The 16,122-nt window shown below is 39.7% G+C and overlaps 1 protein-coding gene across 8 annotated transcripts in view; it reads right to left on the minus strand.

The window, feature by feature from the left end:
• LOC131067681 (transcription initiation factor TFIID subunit 4b) overlaps positions 1–16,122 on the minus strand; it is a 76,057-nt gene that overhangs the window by 47,457 nt on the left and 12,478 nt on the right. For 6 of the 8 annotated variants that reach the window (XM_058002797.2, XM_058002794.2, XM_058002795.2 and 3 more), the window contains 2 exons: positions 13,765–15,296; positions 13,330–13,524 (listed from right to left, as the gene is read on the minus strand). In XM_058002797.2, coding sequence (XP_057858780.1) covers positions 13,330–13,524; positions 13,765–15,296 — 1,727 coding nt within the window. The remainder of the gene's footprint in view (positions 1–13,329; positions 13,525–13,764; positions 15,297–16,122) is intronic. The other 2 variants (XM_058002799.2, XM_058002798.2) reach the window with 2 other exon arrangements.

Below are 16,122 nucleotides of genomic sequence, written 5' to 3' on the forward strand. Positions count from 1 at the left end.
ACCAGAAAAAAAGACTGAACTAATTCAGAGCCTAAAGGAATTTGTTGATGTTATAGCATGGAGCTATGAAGATTTGAGAACCTATGATACTTCTATCATAACACACACAATTCCTCTCAAGCAAGACAATAAGCCCTTCAGACAGCGCCAAAGGCCAGTCAACCCGCTGTTAGAGCCCCTTATCCACCAGGAAGTAAAGAAATTACTGACAGCGGGGATTATATTCCTAGTACGCCATTCAACGTGGGTCGCCAACCTGGTCCCAGTCAAAAAGAAGAACGGAGAAATCAGATTATGTGTTGATTTTTGGAATTTGAATAGGGCCTCATAAAAGGACAATTACCCCTTGCCATCTCTTGATGAAGTTTTGCAAATTGTGAATGGATCACAAATGATGTCCTTTTTGGACGGATATTCAGGTTATAACCAGGTACTTGTTGAATACAAAGATAGGATGAAGACAACATTCACAACAAAATGGGGAACATTTGCCTATAAAAGAATGCCCTTTGGTTTAATAAACGCAAGTGCCACTTTTTAGAGGGCTATGGACATCGCTTTTAGAGAGCTGATCGGGAAATGTATAATCATCTACATGGATGATCTGACAATGTTCTCAAAGGAAAGAAAGGATCATGTTGAAGACCTTAGAAAGATATTCCAAAGGTGTCGGAGGTATGGGATTTCCTTAAATCCGAAGAAGTGCATATTCGGAATCAGCAAAGGCAAATTGTTGGGACACTTAATCACAGATAAGGGTATATTAATTGATCTTGATCGCATAGAAGCCATTTCAAGAATCAATTTACCCACCAGCCAAAAGGAATTGAGATCTTTTTTCGGAAAGATCACTTTTGTCAGAAAGTTTATCACCGGTTTTGCTAAGATAGTAAAACCCTTAAATGAAATGTTGAAAAAGAATGCAAGGATGGAATGGACACCACAGGCAAAGAAAGCATATGAAGAAATTAAGCAAGCCATAGCTGATGCTCCTATCTTGGTCAGCCCAGATTACACTAGGCCGATTTACTTGTATTCTTTCACATCAAAGCATTCCTGTGCTACAATACTCACGCTGGAGAACAGAAGAGAAAGATGAGCATCCAATAGCTTTCATGAATTCACCTCTTAAGGATGCAGAATTGAGGTATCCCAATATTGAGAAACAGACATTACTTTATTCTAATGTTTGGTAGATGATAAAACAGACATCAACAAGACAGCATAATCCATCACCTATCGCCGCTAGGATTGTCAAAAGTGGAATTGTTGCAGCAGCTGATTTTCCCCCTTCAATTTAATGTCCAAAGTTGATCTTGGAGTGTGCAAAACACTACAACCCGGAGAGGAGCTATTTTGACAACAAGTGGCAAGCTTTTGGCCAACCTGACTCCAAAAACTATTGGAGAAACCTTTGGAATTCCTTCACACTATTCCATGACCTACAGGACTATGAATGGACCTAGAGTAGTATACGATGCAGGTCCTGACAGATGTGCGGAGGGTTGACTTTATGGTAGTGCTCATTAACCACAGGCAAACATCAGATCTGTTGCCTTCCCAACCATAGACGATAAGCTCTTATTGTCACCCCCGAGCACTCTACATGTCCTTCGTGTTATTGAAATTCATCACTATTGATGCAATCATGACCTTGCATATATATGAATCAAATCCTCCTAATAGACCTCAAGTCAGTCATATACTTTTAGTGTCAACGATAGGGTCAGAACTATATATTACAAGTTACATATGAGTCTCCCTTAGTTACAAGTTACATTTAACTTAATCATAAGGTACACAAGTGGTTCGCCCAAATAGGGCCTACCCCAAATTGGACTCATACAACTGAGATATCCAAATGACAAGGCCGACAAGCCACTTGGCATTTTGTGCACTAGGTCAGCCCTAGAAGGAATCCGACCTAGCTACACAACAACACGGAGACCATCAACAAGAGCTAGTTGTAGAAGCCTAGGCCTCACATCTCCAAAATGCCTAAGGCACTCACCATTTTTGAATTCAAGGAGTATGTGGATCTGATCATGATGTTAAGCAAAAGAATGGGGTGTCCACATGCCATAAATTTCGAGCCATGGATGTTTTTCTACATTGGTGAAGCATGAATGCCAATGGATTAATGGACTGGGCCCGACTAATCAGCCATTATGTTCATGAACAGCTGAAAGATTTGAAGGAGAAGAAGACCCAATCTTTTTATATGAGTTCTTACGTGATTTATTCACTTGCAAGGATGGGTGGCTTCGATGGTTTGCCAGGAAAAGGAGTCATGGGCTGCGGACCAGCACAAATGAAAGTTCATGAATGTTATCCTCAACTGCACCTCTACAACACTAATTCTTTCAAACTGGCAAATGACACTTTTACTATGTACCTGACTAGATTTATGCAGAACAAACTTCACAAAAGAGTGTCACCTGAAGCTAGGGATTTGGTGTAGAAATTTGGGGCCACATTCCTACAGTTTCCAAAATTCACTTATATCAAGACGTAGCGATTCTCCTTCCAGACGTACAAATTATCGAGATATCCGTCACACAAATTGGTGTTGTTGGAGCTTATGAGGCAATTGACGACCTATGACCAAATTCAGAAGAAGACAAGAAAGTTGTCTATTGAATTCCCAGTTGTTCTCAGTGATTATGTAGAAGTATGCCCAAACCTGGCAGCAACTGAGAAAGCAGCAGAGGAATTGGCATTGTACCGCTTGGCATTTTACTCGATCAAAAGATTCTCGTCCAAGATTCTCTCTTGATCAAAGTTAAACCGTATGCTAAGGTTGCAATAAGATCAAAAGGCTAACTCCAAGGTTCCTTCGTGCAATGGACATGACTCAGTTGACAGATGTGATATACTGGTAATCCAAGGGGCCTTATGTATTCTCAAAGAAGATTAGACAGTTTTTGCAATTTCAAGGAATTGACTCGCGAATGATTTAACTTTGAATGGCTCATTTTTAGGATTTTTTGGGTTTAAAATGTGTAGAAAGTAAAGAGGAAGGGTTGAGAGAGCTATGCTAAATCTAATCTAGCCCTATGAACAAAGAGACAAGGATCACTTGCGTGAAATCAAACCACACTTCTCTTCGCCAGCATAACACAACTACACGAAGGCAGTGCCATCTTCTGAGGTTGTGCAATAGTTTTTCACATCACCAATGAAAGCCATCAATTTGAACATTCACCAAATGATTAAAGTTAAGTTCACACATATAAAAGGCTCAGACAAACCTTACAAAGTTGGCAACAATCAGCAGCAAACCAAAGGTATGAGCACGGATTTCACAACAAGCAACCTCATCAAATCCCGTTCATCTAAATACTTGAAAGCAAATGTAATCTAAATGAAGAGAGCAAGACCATGCAGATTGCTAAAATAGAACAAGAATACACCATCAAATCGAACAATGTATTAAGTTTGCTACTTCAACAATCTCAGAATATAATGCAGCAATCTCATAATACAATCTCTCCTCCCCTTACAAATGAGGGGGGTCACCCCTTTATATAGGCCTCAAACCAAGAAGGCATGCAAACCCTAATTAGAGTTTTCCCCAAAAAGATTCCCCACACATGATGCAACAAGGTGGGAATATACAATAAATGCCCATGAGACCCATATACAATCAATTCAAACATGCCCAAAATGGCATCCATTTGTGCATTAAATGCACCACTTTATCAACCTTGTCCATCATACAATGAATATTCCCCATTCACAAATGTCCACCATTCCATGCGACGGCAACATGCAAAAGGAATCTGTCATAAAATCATAAAAATGGCGGCTGCATGCAAAAGATGCTCCATAAATTCACCATGCATTGACCAGTCCACCACTTCGTCAAAATATTCCTGTAATAAGTGCACCACCACTACTCAATCAAAAGATTCTCGTCCAAGAATGGACAACCGATGTTGTGCTCATTAATTGCATATGTGATGAATTTGGAGATGACGGCTTCCAATTCACCCACGGCGACACTTGGCGCACTCTCAATTTGGTATTCCATCAAGGTGATTTCCTCTTCGCTTTTGGAGAAAAAGTTCTCCCATTCCACCATCATTTCCTACATCTTCTTCATTGTACTGGAAAATGAAGAAACATTCTCAAAGTGTTCCTTGGAAAATGATCCTACGAAGAAGAATTCATGTAGTTGATCCCTCAAGAAGTTCACTGTCACTCCGTTTTCATTCAGCCTCTTTGCGAACAATGCTTCAATTGCACTAATAATTTCTTGCACCCTTCTAATCGAGTCTTTCAAAGTTAAAGACTCCATACTAAATCTTTCAAAGATATTCTTTCCGAAGCAAATAGCGCAAAACCACTGCGAGAAGTCGTAGATTTCATTTTCTTGGATTACTTTCCCATCAATCAATGTTTGCTTCGAAATCTTCATCAAATCTCTAAGTCGCAAAATGGTTAGGTCCTCATAGATGTGAACATCCTCCCATAGACCATCTGCTACTTCCAATCTATTCAGAAGGGTAACAAGCCTGGAGTGAAGATGAGCCAAGTCTTCGATGAATTTCCCAGCTATAGTGAAGATGTCTTCCACCCATTCTCTGGCATCTTGGGCTATTTTCCAAATCGGTTCAGCTTCATCAATGGCCTCTTGAGGAAGAGAGGACGGAGGAATAAATGAAGGATCAGCTTCCCTGAGCAGATGCTTGAAGCTCTTGACATACTCGCATAGGGCCATGTTTTCGCTTTTCAACCTTTTACATTCTTTCTTCATTTTCTGCATTTTCTCCTTCATTGCCAAGGAAGACCCTTCGAAACCTTCCACAACCTGCGTCGCGGAAGCGCGCCCCAAATTAATTTCTCTGACCACATAATCACTCAGCGCGATTTCATTCCTATCTTTATCTGCCACAGGCTCAACTAAATGTAGAGTCCGGGATCCAAACTCATCCCTTGTGATTCTGGAGAATTTTCGAGCAACTTTCTTCTCTTTTGGTTGTTCATTTCTCTTCAAAAGTTCCTCCAATTCCCGAGCTAGATCAATTTCTTTTTTTGGTTCTTTCCTCAACCTATCCCTCAACCAATCTGGAGTAGTTGTCGGTGGATCCTGTATTTCCATGTGTGTGTGCTCCTGTGATGTTTCCTCCATCTCTCCAAGGATTGTTTCAACGAAACTATCCCGACGGGGTTCTTCTTGATGAGGAGGAAGTTCATGTCTCTGATTTCATGGCTAATTAGGCCTGTGTGAAGTGTTGGCGCTGAGAACATTTGGAGCACTGTCGGGAAGGTTGCCTTGAGGTGGATTCACTGGATTTTCCTGTGTAAACATTTCAACCTCCTGTACACTGGAAGAGTTGGTAGGTGATCGAGTTTCTTCCACTCTTGCCTTTTTCTGCGGTAGCTCTTCCTGCTGGATTTCCTACTGAGCATCAAGCTAGACTTCTTTCTTCCTTGTCGTTCTTGGCCTTTTGGGAACATTTTTTCCTTTACCAGGCTCAGCTTCTTTTTGTCGAATTTCTCCTTCTTCATTCTAGACTTATGAAGATCCCTCCGTACCTTCACTATGGGAGTCCAAATTCCCCATCAACTGGTAAGTCAGCTAGACATTTCCTTCTCTCAACCTCCTAATATGCCAATCTACCCAATGTTTGGTAAATTTTAGTACAAGTCTGGCCAAAATGTCCAAATCACCAATTTCGGGCTCTAACCAATCTGGAAGTTGAATGGGTTGATCTTTCACCTTTTCGAATTCCGGTTGCACTAAGTCTGAGTCCTCCTTGACCAAATCCGGCACTCGCATTATTTCACCTATCCTAATTGTGTCAAGGGGTAGCCTGGAAACATTTTCTTCCTAACCTCAAGGTCATCCCTGGCACCTGCCCAATAGTCTTCTAGGTGAAACTTGTGTACAAATTTCAATCCAGCAACCTTTCTGATCTTACGATATGGATCGTAGTAGGATCCAGAGGTGTAAAATGCCAAGCGGTAGAATGCCAATTCCTCTACTGCTGCCAAGTTCGAGCATACTTCTACATAATCACCAAGAACAACTGGGAATTCAATAGACAACTTTCTTTTCTTCTTCTGAATTTGAACAGCACCAATTTGTCTGACGGATATCTCGGTAATTTGTACGGCTAGAAGGAGAATACCTACGGCCTAATATAAGTGAATTTTGGAAACTACAGGAATGTGGCCCCAAATTTCTACACCAAAGCCCTAGCTTCAAGTGACACTCTTTTGTGAAGTTCGTTCTGCATAAATCTAGTCAGGTACATAGTAAAAGTGTCATTTGCCAGTTTGAAAGAATTAGTGTTGTAGAGGTGCAGTTGAGGATAACATTCATGAACTTTCAATTGTGTTGGTCCGCAGCCCATGACTCCTTTTCCTTGCACCATCAAAGCCACCCATCCTTGCAAGTGAATAAATCACGTAAGAGCTCATATAAAAAGATTGGGTCTTCTTCTCCTTCAAATCTTTCAGTTGTTCATGAACATAATGGCTGATTAGCCAGGCCCAATCCACTAATCCATTGGCATTCATGCTTCACCAATGTAGAAAAACATCCATCTTCGCACATCTGACAGGACTTGCATCATATATTGCTCTAGCTCCATTCATAGTCCTGTAGGTCATGGAATGGTGTGAAGGAATTCCAAAGGTTCCTCCAATAGTCTCTGGAGTCAGGTTGGCCAAAAGCTTGCCACTTGTTGTCAAAATAGCTTCTCTCCAGGTTGTAGTGTTTTGCACACTCCAAGATCAACTTTGGACATTGAATTGAAGGGGGAAAACCAGCTGCTGCAACAATTCCACTTCTCACAATCCTAGTAGCGACAAGTGATGGATTATGCCCTACTGTCCCAAACATCTTGATTCGGAAGGCAGCCATGTTGAATATTCCTCAATTTGTATCATTGACCTCCTTCTACCTAGATACCATCTTTGACTTCGGAAGCAAGCCTTTCATCTCAGCTTTTATCTATGCCTGCCTGGTATCAGTTGTTGCTTTGCTTGATTCAGCCATCTCAGGAATAAATTAGCACTCCCGCGAACAAAGCTTCCTGAAAAGAATAAAATATTCCCCAAATCTGACTTCTTGTGCTTTCTCTCCAACTTTTCTTTCTCCAAATTCGCACGTGAAGAATGAATTGTACTTGTGCGTTTATATAGAATTCCTCTCAACATGCTGCTAAGTTGGCAAGAATCAAATTTGGCAATCATCTTAATTATGCATCATACTTTCCTTACCAACTTGCCATGCAAACGGGCTCCACCATCATCATTGAGTTCTAAAATGGAATTTTCTTTTAATGCTTTGAGTTGTGCATCATGACTTGGAATATTCCTTCTTCTTACATCACCAACTCGCCAATTTTCTATCTTTTGAATTTTGGAGGGAATTTGGACGATTCACTTGAGATTCATTCTATCCATTCACTTGGCGGGAAAAACCCGAGGAAAGAGAAAACTTCAAGACCAAGAAACTTTGACTTAGGAATGATTTTCTTGAAGTTTTGCAGCTTTGCTCGCTTTGGAAGAGATTTTCAACAAATTTCCACCATCTCCTATTTTTTCAGGATTTTCCATAAATTAGGGTTTTGGGTCCAAGAGATAGAAAATTCTCCTACAAATCCAAATCTGCAAAAAAATTGAAATTCTGATGAGATTTGATGCCTCAAAGTGGATTTTTTTAAATTATTCCCAAGGAGATTTTTTGCTTTTCAATCCATCCTTGACCCTCAATTTTCCTTGCTTTATAAAATTTTCAATCCTTGACTTGGGCGTGGATATCATTTTTTGAAGGAAATCTTACTATTTTCATTGATTTCCATGACATCATCATTTTGGCGTCCTTCCCTCTGTATGGGCTCTAATTCACCTTTGTCCTGGAATTCTCCACTTTCACATATTCCATGCCTTCTTGATTTTGGCACCCCCAGTCTAACTTGGGCGCTATTTTCATGTTGCCAAGGAATTTTACCATTTTGAAGATTTCCAGAGCTACCTCCATTTGGCATCCTTTTAGCTTCTTAGGCGCTATTTCCATTTAGGAAAGGAATTTGGCATTTTGGGAGCTCTCCTTGGCTAGCCCACTTTGGCGCTATTCTCCATGCTTGGGTGCCATTTCCACTTGATGGTGGAATTTCACATTTTTCTAGTTTTCCTCAGTGCATTGGTTTTGGCGCCCCTCTACTTCCTTGGACACTAAACTCCCTTGATGAAGGAATTTTGCCATTTTTCAATTTTCCCTGACATAGTCATTTTGGCCCCCTCCTGACCACTTGGGCACTATTTCACTATCAAGGAAGAATTTTAAGCTTTTTGAAGTTTTCCACAGCTAACTCATTTTGGCGCCTTATACTATGCATGGGCACCGATTCACTTTGGTCAGGGAATTTGACAATTTTAACATCTTCCATGATCATATCCATTTGGCGCCCTGCTACCCCACCTGGGCATCGATTTGACCTGGTAATGGAATTTCAAGCTCTTTGGATTTTTCCATGCCTTCCTTGTTTTAGCGTCAAACTTCCTCCTTGGCGCTAATTCTGCACTGAGGGGGAATTTTGTGGTTTTAAGGTTTCCATGACCCCCTATGTTTGGCGCCCACCTCTTTGACTAGGGCGCTAAAACAATTTCACCAAGGAATTTTCATTTTCTTCATTTTCCATGACAGTTCCATTTTGGCGCCAAGCTCCATGACTTGGGCACCATTTTACCTGGGTCAAGGAATTTCATCATTGCTCACTCCAGACTTAGCCAATTCAAATGTATCCAAATTAAGGATGCCCTTTTAGGAATAGAGGTGGATTTTCCAAACAAATTATTTTTCGATGCTTTCATTCCTAGAATGATTCCCACACACAGCCATTTTTTTTAATCCATGTAGCCTGCATTTAGAAATGATCATGAACATCTGGGAGGCAATGAAATCCCTATAAAATAGGAACTTTCTAAAAATAGAAAGTTGCTCAGAATTCACTCAAATTTCACTGGGAGGTTCCTCAAAGGGTCCTGATTCCAATGCAACGTTCAATTTTTCAAAAAACCTAAAAGAAAACCCTAAAATGTAGGTTTGAAGGCTAAAACCCTAAAACAGCCAAAACATGCTCCAAACTTGGCCAAATTCACCCAAACGAGCCACACACCTGATCAAACCGACCCCCAAACACTTGCAAACTGAGGACACTGCTGCGAAAAGACCCGACAAACAAAAGCCAAAAGACCGAGAGGGCCTAAAAAGTAGGGGGTCCCCATTTGCAATGGGACGATGTGTGAAAATGTCACAAGTACACCTGTAAAAAATGGAAAAACATATTTTAAGGATAAATATCCACATATTTTATAGCCTAAGTTCAATAACCACGTGACATACAATATGTCAAGAAAGCAAACAACCATAAAAAAATTTGTAAGACTGTGATAAAAATTATGTAAGATTGTATGTACCTTGATATTAAAAGTTGGAACCCCATTTGTATGGACCCCACCAGGAGCTCCATTTCATGTCACTCTCAAGTGGAAGCATCTAGGATAAACTCTAGTGAACATTAAAAGTAGAAAAAATAAAACCCACGATATGGATGATATGACACTTAAAGGCATCAAGTGTTGTTTTTAATAGCATAATGGCAGCAATTATTGCTTTTCAAAATTATCATAAAAAGACAAGTCATAAAAATCCCCCACAATTGTACATATACCCAAAAGTTAATAAGAAAAGAAAAAAGTGAAAGAGCGGCATATGAAATTAAAACATCAGCGGCACCAACAATAACAACAAAATTGTAGGAGTTAATGGTGAACTCCCAACACCCCAAGATCAGCTACTAGACCAAAATATCTTCCAAAAGAGAGAAAATGGCAAGAATAGCTTGCTTCAACAATGCAAGATTGATTGATTGAATATGAAATATACCCACAAGAGAGAAAATGGCAAGAATAGCTTGCTTCAACAATGCAAGATTGATTGATTGAATATAAAATATACAATGAGATACCTTGCTTATAAAGACAATATTGAGACATAGGATTAGACAAGATTATGACATGTGTCCTAATCCTATGTTATGAGACAACTAAAGTATCCAATATTAAATAAATGACCTACGTAACTAAAAGTAAATGTCAAAAGATAAGATAAGATCTAATCACAACTAACACCTTCTAGAAAGATTCCCTGGGATCTGAGTAAAGTATGTGAACAGGACAAACTAATGAAATAGTGGGGTAAAATACCTTATCACAACAACAAAAGTCATCAAAACACCATCATTTTTATGCACGTGCTTATCATAACCAGCCTTCATTCGACAAAGAAGTAGAAAGAGAAGCCTCAGAGAATGATGGCCTGCCTACCACATTCTTCTCAACTTCCCAACTATAAAAGAGTTGCTAGTACAAGTTCCCGCCTCAAGTGATTTATTTGTTCTTTTGGTGAAATGAGATAAGAAAAAATAAAAATTAGAATGCAAAGAAAAAGCAAAAAAATAAATGCAAGGCCATGGTTGACAGAGGATTCACCCTAGGTGTGACATTTGGACCCCTATTTTGACTAGACATACCCAGACAAATTCAGGTCCTAAAGTAAATGTCCTACCTACAATCACAATAGACCAGATCATGAACCTGAACAGACAAAACCAAACCAAAAATGGGGGGCTTTCTGAGTGAAACGGAACATAGGTATATAGCAGTTACGTAATTTGCTAATAGGTTCTTCTATCTAATTACATTTACTTCAGTTTACTTATGAAGGCTTCTGGAAGAGATGAGGCTAGGCTTTTACTACTTCGAGCATCAATGGTGATGCATACAAGCATGGGAGCCAAGTGAATTGCAGTCTTGTCCTTGCAGTAAACATAAAACAAACCTACCCACAAGATTTTTTATTTCTCAGATTGATACCCAACCCACACACACACTGCAATGCCTCAAATTAAATAGATGCACTTAACAGATCTTAACATGCATCAGGATTAACTTAACAATAGATCTGATTTTATTCAAGACACAAGATAGTTATACAAGCATGGATTCTACAAAAATCCAGCAGAGCATCCCCTAGAGATTACAACAAAACCTGCATGTACAAGCACTAGCAATAGCAACATATTACAACTATAGTTTGAATCAAATAACACAACTTATATCAAATGTATGCACCACAAGACATCAAATCTCTACTCAACAACATATGCAGAAGATTTTTAGGGAAATTTTGGCATATTTTCCCTTCCAACACAAAGCTTGCAACCTGCGAGAATACCTGTGCACATGCAACACCGCATTAATCCAACACATGCAACACCACACTAATCCAAACCCTGCAAGAAACCTACACACTAGCGGCTCCTGAGTCTCCCCACTTGAGCTTCCAGGCAACCTGTAAACATAGAGGGACTCACACTCCTAACTACCTCCCAACCTCTCTCTCTAGAAGCTAAGTCTCTTTCAATTTCCAAGAACCAGTTGAAATTTTTCCAGAAATTGGGATACCCAAATCAAAATGCAATCCCCCACCAAATGGAATCTCATCCACCAGCTAAAAATAGCCAGGTGGGATGCTCAAAACTACATGAGAAAGATTTGTAATTGGTTTCACTTACACCCAGCTAAGAATAGCAAATTGGATTGCTCCAATTTGAAGGACCAATTTGGACAAATCAAAGATGCTATTTTCATGTAACTCCTCTTCTATGATGCGTCATAGGTGTTCTGACAGGTCATAGATGTTCTCATAGGTAGCCCCTTATAGAGGGCATCCTATTAACCCGGCTTACTCAAATTACATGAGAAATAATAATCAAAATGCTTTAAAAATAAAATATCTGGCAATTTTTTTACACCATAGGAGCCCAAGGTTCTTATTCACAAACACAAATATAAGAGAAAGTTTTGGTTGATGTTGATTGCTTGAACCCTGATGCACCATCAAATGTACTTTCTATTCTCCAGGCCAATCATCTCAAACTATCAAGCAAGATGAGTATGGTTATACAAAATAGATAAGTGATTCAAATTTTCCAATGTCAAGGATAAATTTAACATGCAACACAAAAGAGTAGAGTAATTTTATCACCCTTGAGTTCAGAAGCGGTGACGAAATTGTTTGGCAGTAATTTTATCACCCTTAAGAAGCGGAGATGAAATTGATGAGCACAAGACAGTTTTTCTTGCTCAATCAAATTTATAATAGACACAATATGCAATTAGTGAGGCATCTGGATAATAAAGATTTGCCCCTTAATTTCAAAATTAAAACAAAAAAATCCTCTATACAGGAAGCAAAACATAGATGGATTTTCCAAAGCCCATAAATAGTCCCATAATAGAAGCATCTTCAGCTCATTCGAAGATACCTTCTATTCTCCCTTAGAATATAAAGGGCAGGAGGGTTGATGTTTTGTAGATACAGATTTAATGGATAATTGGTAATATATATTAAAAAACATTGTTTTTAATTAACAGAGTTATATCAATGGACAATTAGTACTCATATTTCTGAACAACTATCTTAATGTTCCCTTTTAGTTTGATTAACAAAACAAATGTTGTTAGTGTTAGTTGATAGCCATCATTGGTAAGGCGCTGATATTGATATTGATTAGTTAATATTGTGATTTTAACTAATATTTTTTAATAATTTTGATAGTTTTTATATTTTAAATTTTCTGGTATAATTATTCCTGTGGTTGTCCCCTTTTCCCATAATTTTCGGGCAACTTCTAGGCATCCCTTTTTAATATCACTACATTTACTTGTCTCCCACCAAAGAGACACTCAATGGAACATGCATATAAATCGATATGTCTCAAATTCTGCCATCATCACTGAATGCTTCCTGTTCACAGCAAACCATGAACTTCCCCGATGCCCAAAAAAAATGTGGTTTTCCTCTTGGGTGGTTCTTTGATTTGCAAAAATGTTCATAGTTATATGTATGTTGAGTGTAACTCATTTTTTGTTGAATGAGATCTCAGATCAACTCCAAGCATGATTTTTGAGGTTCGTGAATGGAATGTTGCTAAAATTTTGAGGTTCGTGAATGGAATGTTGCTAAAATTTGCCATCTCAGGCCTGGAAAAGATCTTATAGTTATTATCTGAAAGATCAGTTTTTTAATTTCTGATTTTAGATTAAATTACATAATTTTATTTTCCGGATTAGGAAAGAATATATGTTTGGAACTTTCCATCTCATATACTATCATTTCAAACAGACAGTAATAAATGGATGTAATATTTTCATTACATCTTGTACTACCATAAAGAGCAAGATATTATGAATGCTTTTTAAAAAGGCAAAGAACAGCAAGGGTGACAGAAATATGCTTCGACTCACTCTCAATCTCGTATATAGTCCCTGAAGTCGATCTGACTGTTCTTTTGATAGGTGAGGCAAAATCATTGGTATCAAAGAGCCAAAAGAAATAGAATGAGCGCCAGATGCATTTTGTCCCCTGACAGAAGTAGTTGCTTGGCCCATAGCAGGCTGTGATGGTTGCTGATTACTTAGCTGCTGCTGCTGCTGCTGCACCTAGCCAAAAAACACTTCAGAAGTTTAAATATCTTGTAAACCTTTTAAATACGAAACTCTCGATGGTTTTATATTTAACAAGAACCTTACTAACATTTTTCAATGTCACTGAGATTATATATATTTTATATGAAAGGTGCTGAATTTGTCTACGAAAAAAATGCGGTTGGATAAGAATCAAAGTGAATCATCATCACTACTTGCTTAATAATCATCAACTAAAATTTTGCCCACTTATACCTGAGGCTGGAGTTGTTTCTGTTGCAACTGTTGTTGAGATTGTGATAGCTGCTGCAGATGTGGCTGCAGCTGCGAACGTTGTTGCTGAGGTTGTGGCTGTTGTGGCTGTTGTTGAGAATGTGGTAGCTGTTGTGAACGTTGCTGCTGAGGTTGTGGCAACTGCTGCAAATGTTGCTTTTGAGGTTGCGATAATTGCTGCAAATGTTGCTGCTGAGGTTGTGGCAACTGCTGCTGAGGTTGAGGCAACTGTTGCTGAGTTTGTTGCTGATGAGAAGACATTGATGATTGTTGCAAATGCTGTTGTGCCTGTTGCTGAGATTGTTGCAAATGTTGCTGTTGTTGTTGCAATGACAGCTGTTGCAACTTCTGTTGTGGCTGTTGCTGAGATTGTGCCAGCTGCTGCAAATGTTGCTGCTGAGAAGGTAGTGGCGCCTGTTGCAACTGTGGCTGCTGCTGAGGCTGTGGCAACTGCTGTAAATGTTGGTGCTGAGAAGGCAATGGTGATTGTTGTACCTGCTGCTGAGGCTTTTGCTGAGATTGTGGCAAATGTTGCTCCTGAGATTGCAGTGGCAGTTGTTGTGACTGCTGCTGATGTTGTGATAAAATCTGTAACTGTTGCTGTTGTGTCTGCTGCTGAGGTTGTGGCAAATGTTGTTGCTGTGAATGCAACGGTAATTGTTGCAACTGATGTTCTGACAATGGCTGCATATGTTGGTGCTGAGGTTCCAGAGATGACTGTTGTGGCTGCTGCTGAGATTGTGGCACATATTGTTGTGTTTGTAGTGGAAAATGTTGTGAGGAGTGTTGTTGTTGCTGAGGTTGCTGCAAATGTTGTTGAGATTGTTGCAACTGTTGCAAATGTTGTTGTTGTGGCTCAGCTGGTGACTGTTCTAACTGCTGCTGCTGAGTCTGCGGCAATTGTTTCAAATGTTCGTGTGGCATTTGTGGTGGTAACTGTTGCTGCTGCAATTGCAATGCCAACTCTTGCTGCTGCAATTGCAATGCCAACTCTTGCAGTGGCAACTCTTGCTGCTGCAATTGCATTGCCATATCTTGCTGCTCTGATTGTGAAGGTGACTCTTGCTGCTGTGGCTGCAACTGCTGCTGCAATTGTGGTACCAACTCTTGCTGATGCTGAGGTTGTTGCACCTTCTGCTGCTGTGAATGCATCTCTTGCAAATGATGCTGTTGTGAATGTTGCAGCATTTGCTGCATCTGCACCTGTTGTTCTGGCTGCCAATGTTGTTTTTGTTGCAGCTGAGGAAGTTCCAGATGTTGATGCTCACTTTGCACATAAGGCTGCACGTGACTTTGCTCTGGATGTTGTGTCTGACCCCGTTCAAACTGTTCCTGCTGATCTGAATGATCCTCCAGCTGCTGCTGCCATTCCTGCATTAGCTGCTGATGTTGCTGCTCCCCTTGCTGCTGGATTTCTTCTTTTTGCTGCTGGTGCATATTCACTTGCTGTTGAGAAGAACATTGCAGTGAATGCATACCAGATGAATTTGATCCTGCAGAGATTTCTTCAGCTCCTATTTAAAACAACAACAAATAAGAGGTCAAAATAAAATATAAGTTGTGTAAGACATTCACATAATTTTTTTTCTGTTCCCTATTAAATGTTCAAAATAAGTTATAGCAAGCAAAGCTAAGCTAAAAATCTCATTCTGAATTTCATTAGAAAGATTCAGACAATTTGCTTAAGTGCTGGAAGTAAATATTAAAGCCATGTGACATTAACAAAGAACATCAAGGAATTTCTACAAATAAAACTCCTGCAAAGAGATGGAGCAGTGACCCGGCCGAGCTTTAGGGATTCGCAGAGGTTTTGGAGGCAGAAATGGAGGGTCGATCAGGGGGCGCAGGTTGCAGGGTTACCATAATACCATGTGGAGGCCACCAGGGAGGGCATGGAAGGATCAGGCAAATGGGAATTTTGGGTCAAAACAGTATCAAAAAAATGGCGAGGACGGTAGGGTTTCTCTACGCAACAAATGGGGCTTTGCAAGGATACACCATGGCCCCAATACAGATTTCAAAAGCATCGAAAGGAAATTTTGGAGGTCGAAGCAGGAGGATGTTGAGCCACTGCCTAAACAGGAATGCATTAGAACGGAAGGCAATAGAGTTGTTTCCTTGAATATTGATAACCCTGAATGGAGAGACATAGTTAAATTTTTGAAAGAAAAGGCTTTTTTCATGAAATGGGCCAGGGACTGGCCTCCTTTTCAAGGGTTAGAAAGTGGTGTGATAAACATTGGGGCAAAGATTTCGATTTAAAAACCCTTCCAGCTGGCTTTTACCTGGTTATCTATACTAATGCAAGAGATAAGGTGTGGATCTTGGAAAATGACCCAT

Source organism: Cryptomeria japonica, chromosome 8 (assembly GCF_030272615.1).
Source record: "Cryptomeria japonica chromosome 8, Sugi_1.0, whole genome shotgun sequence".
Taxonomy (NCBI): domain Eukaryota; kingdom Viridiplantae; phylum Streptophyta; class Pinopsida; order Cupressales; family Cupressaceae; genus Cryptomeria; species Cryptomeria japonica.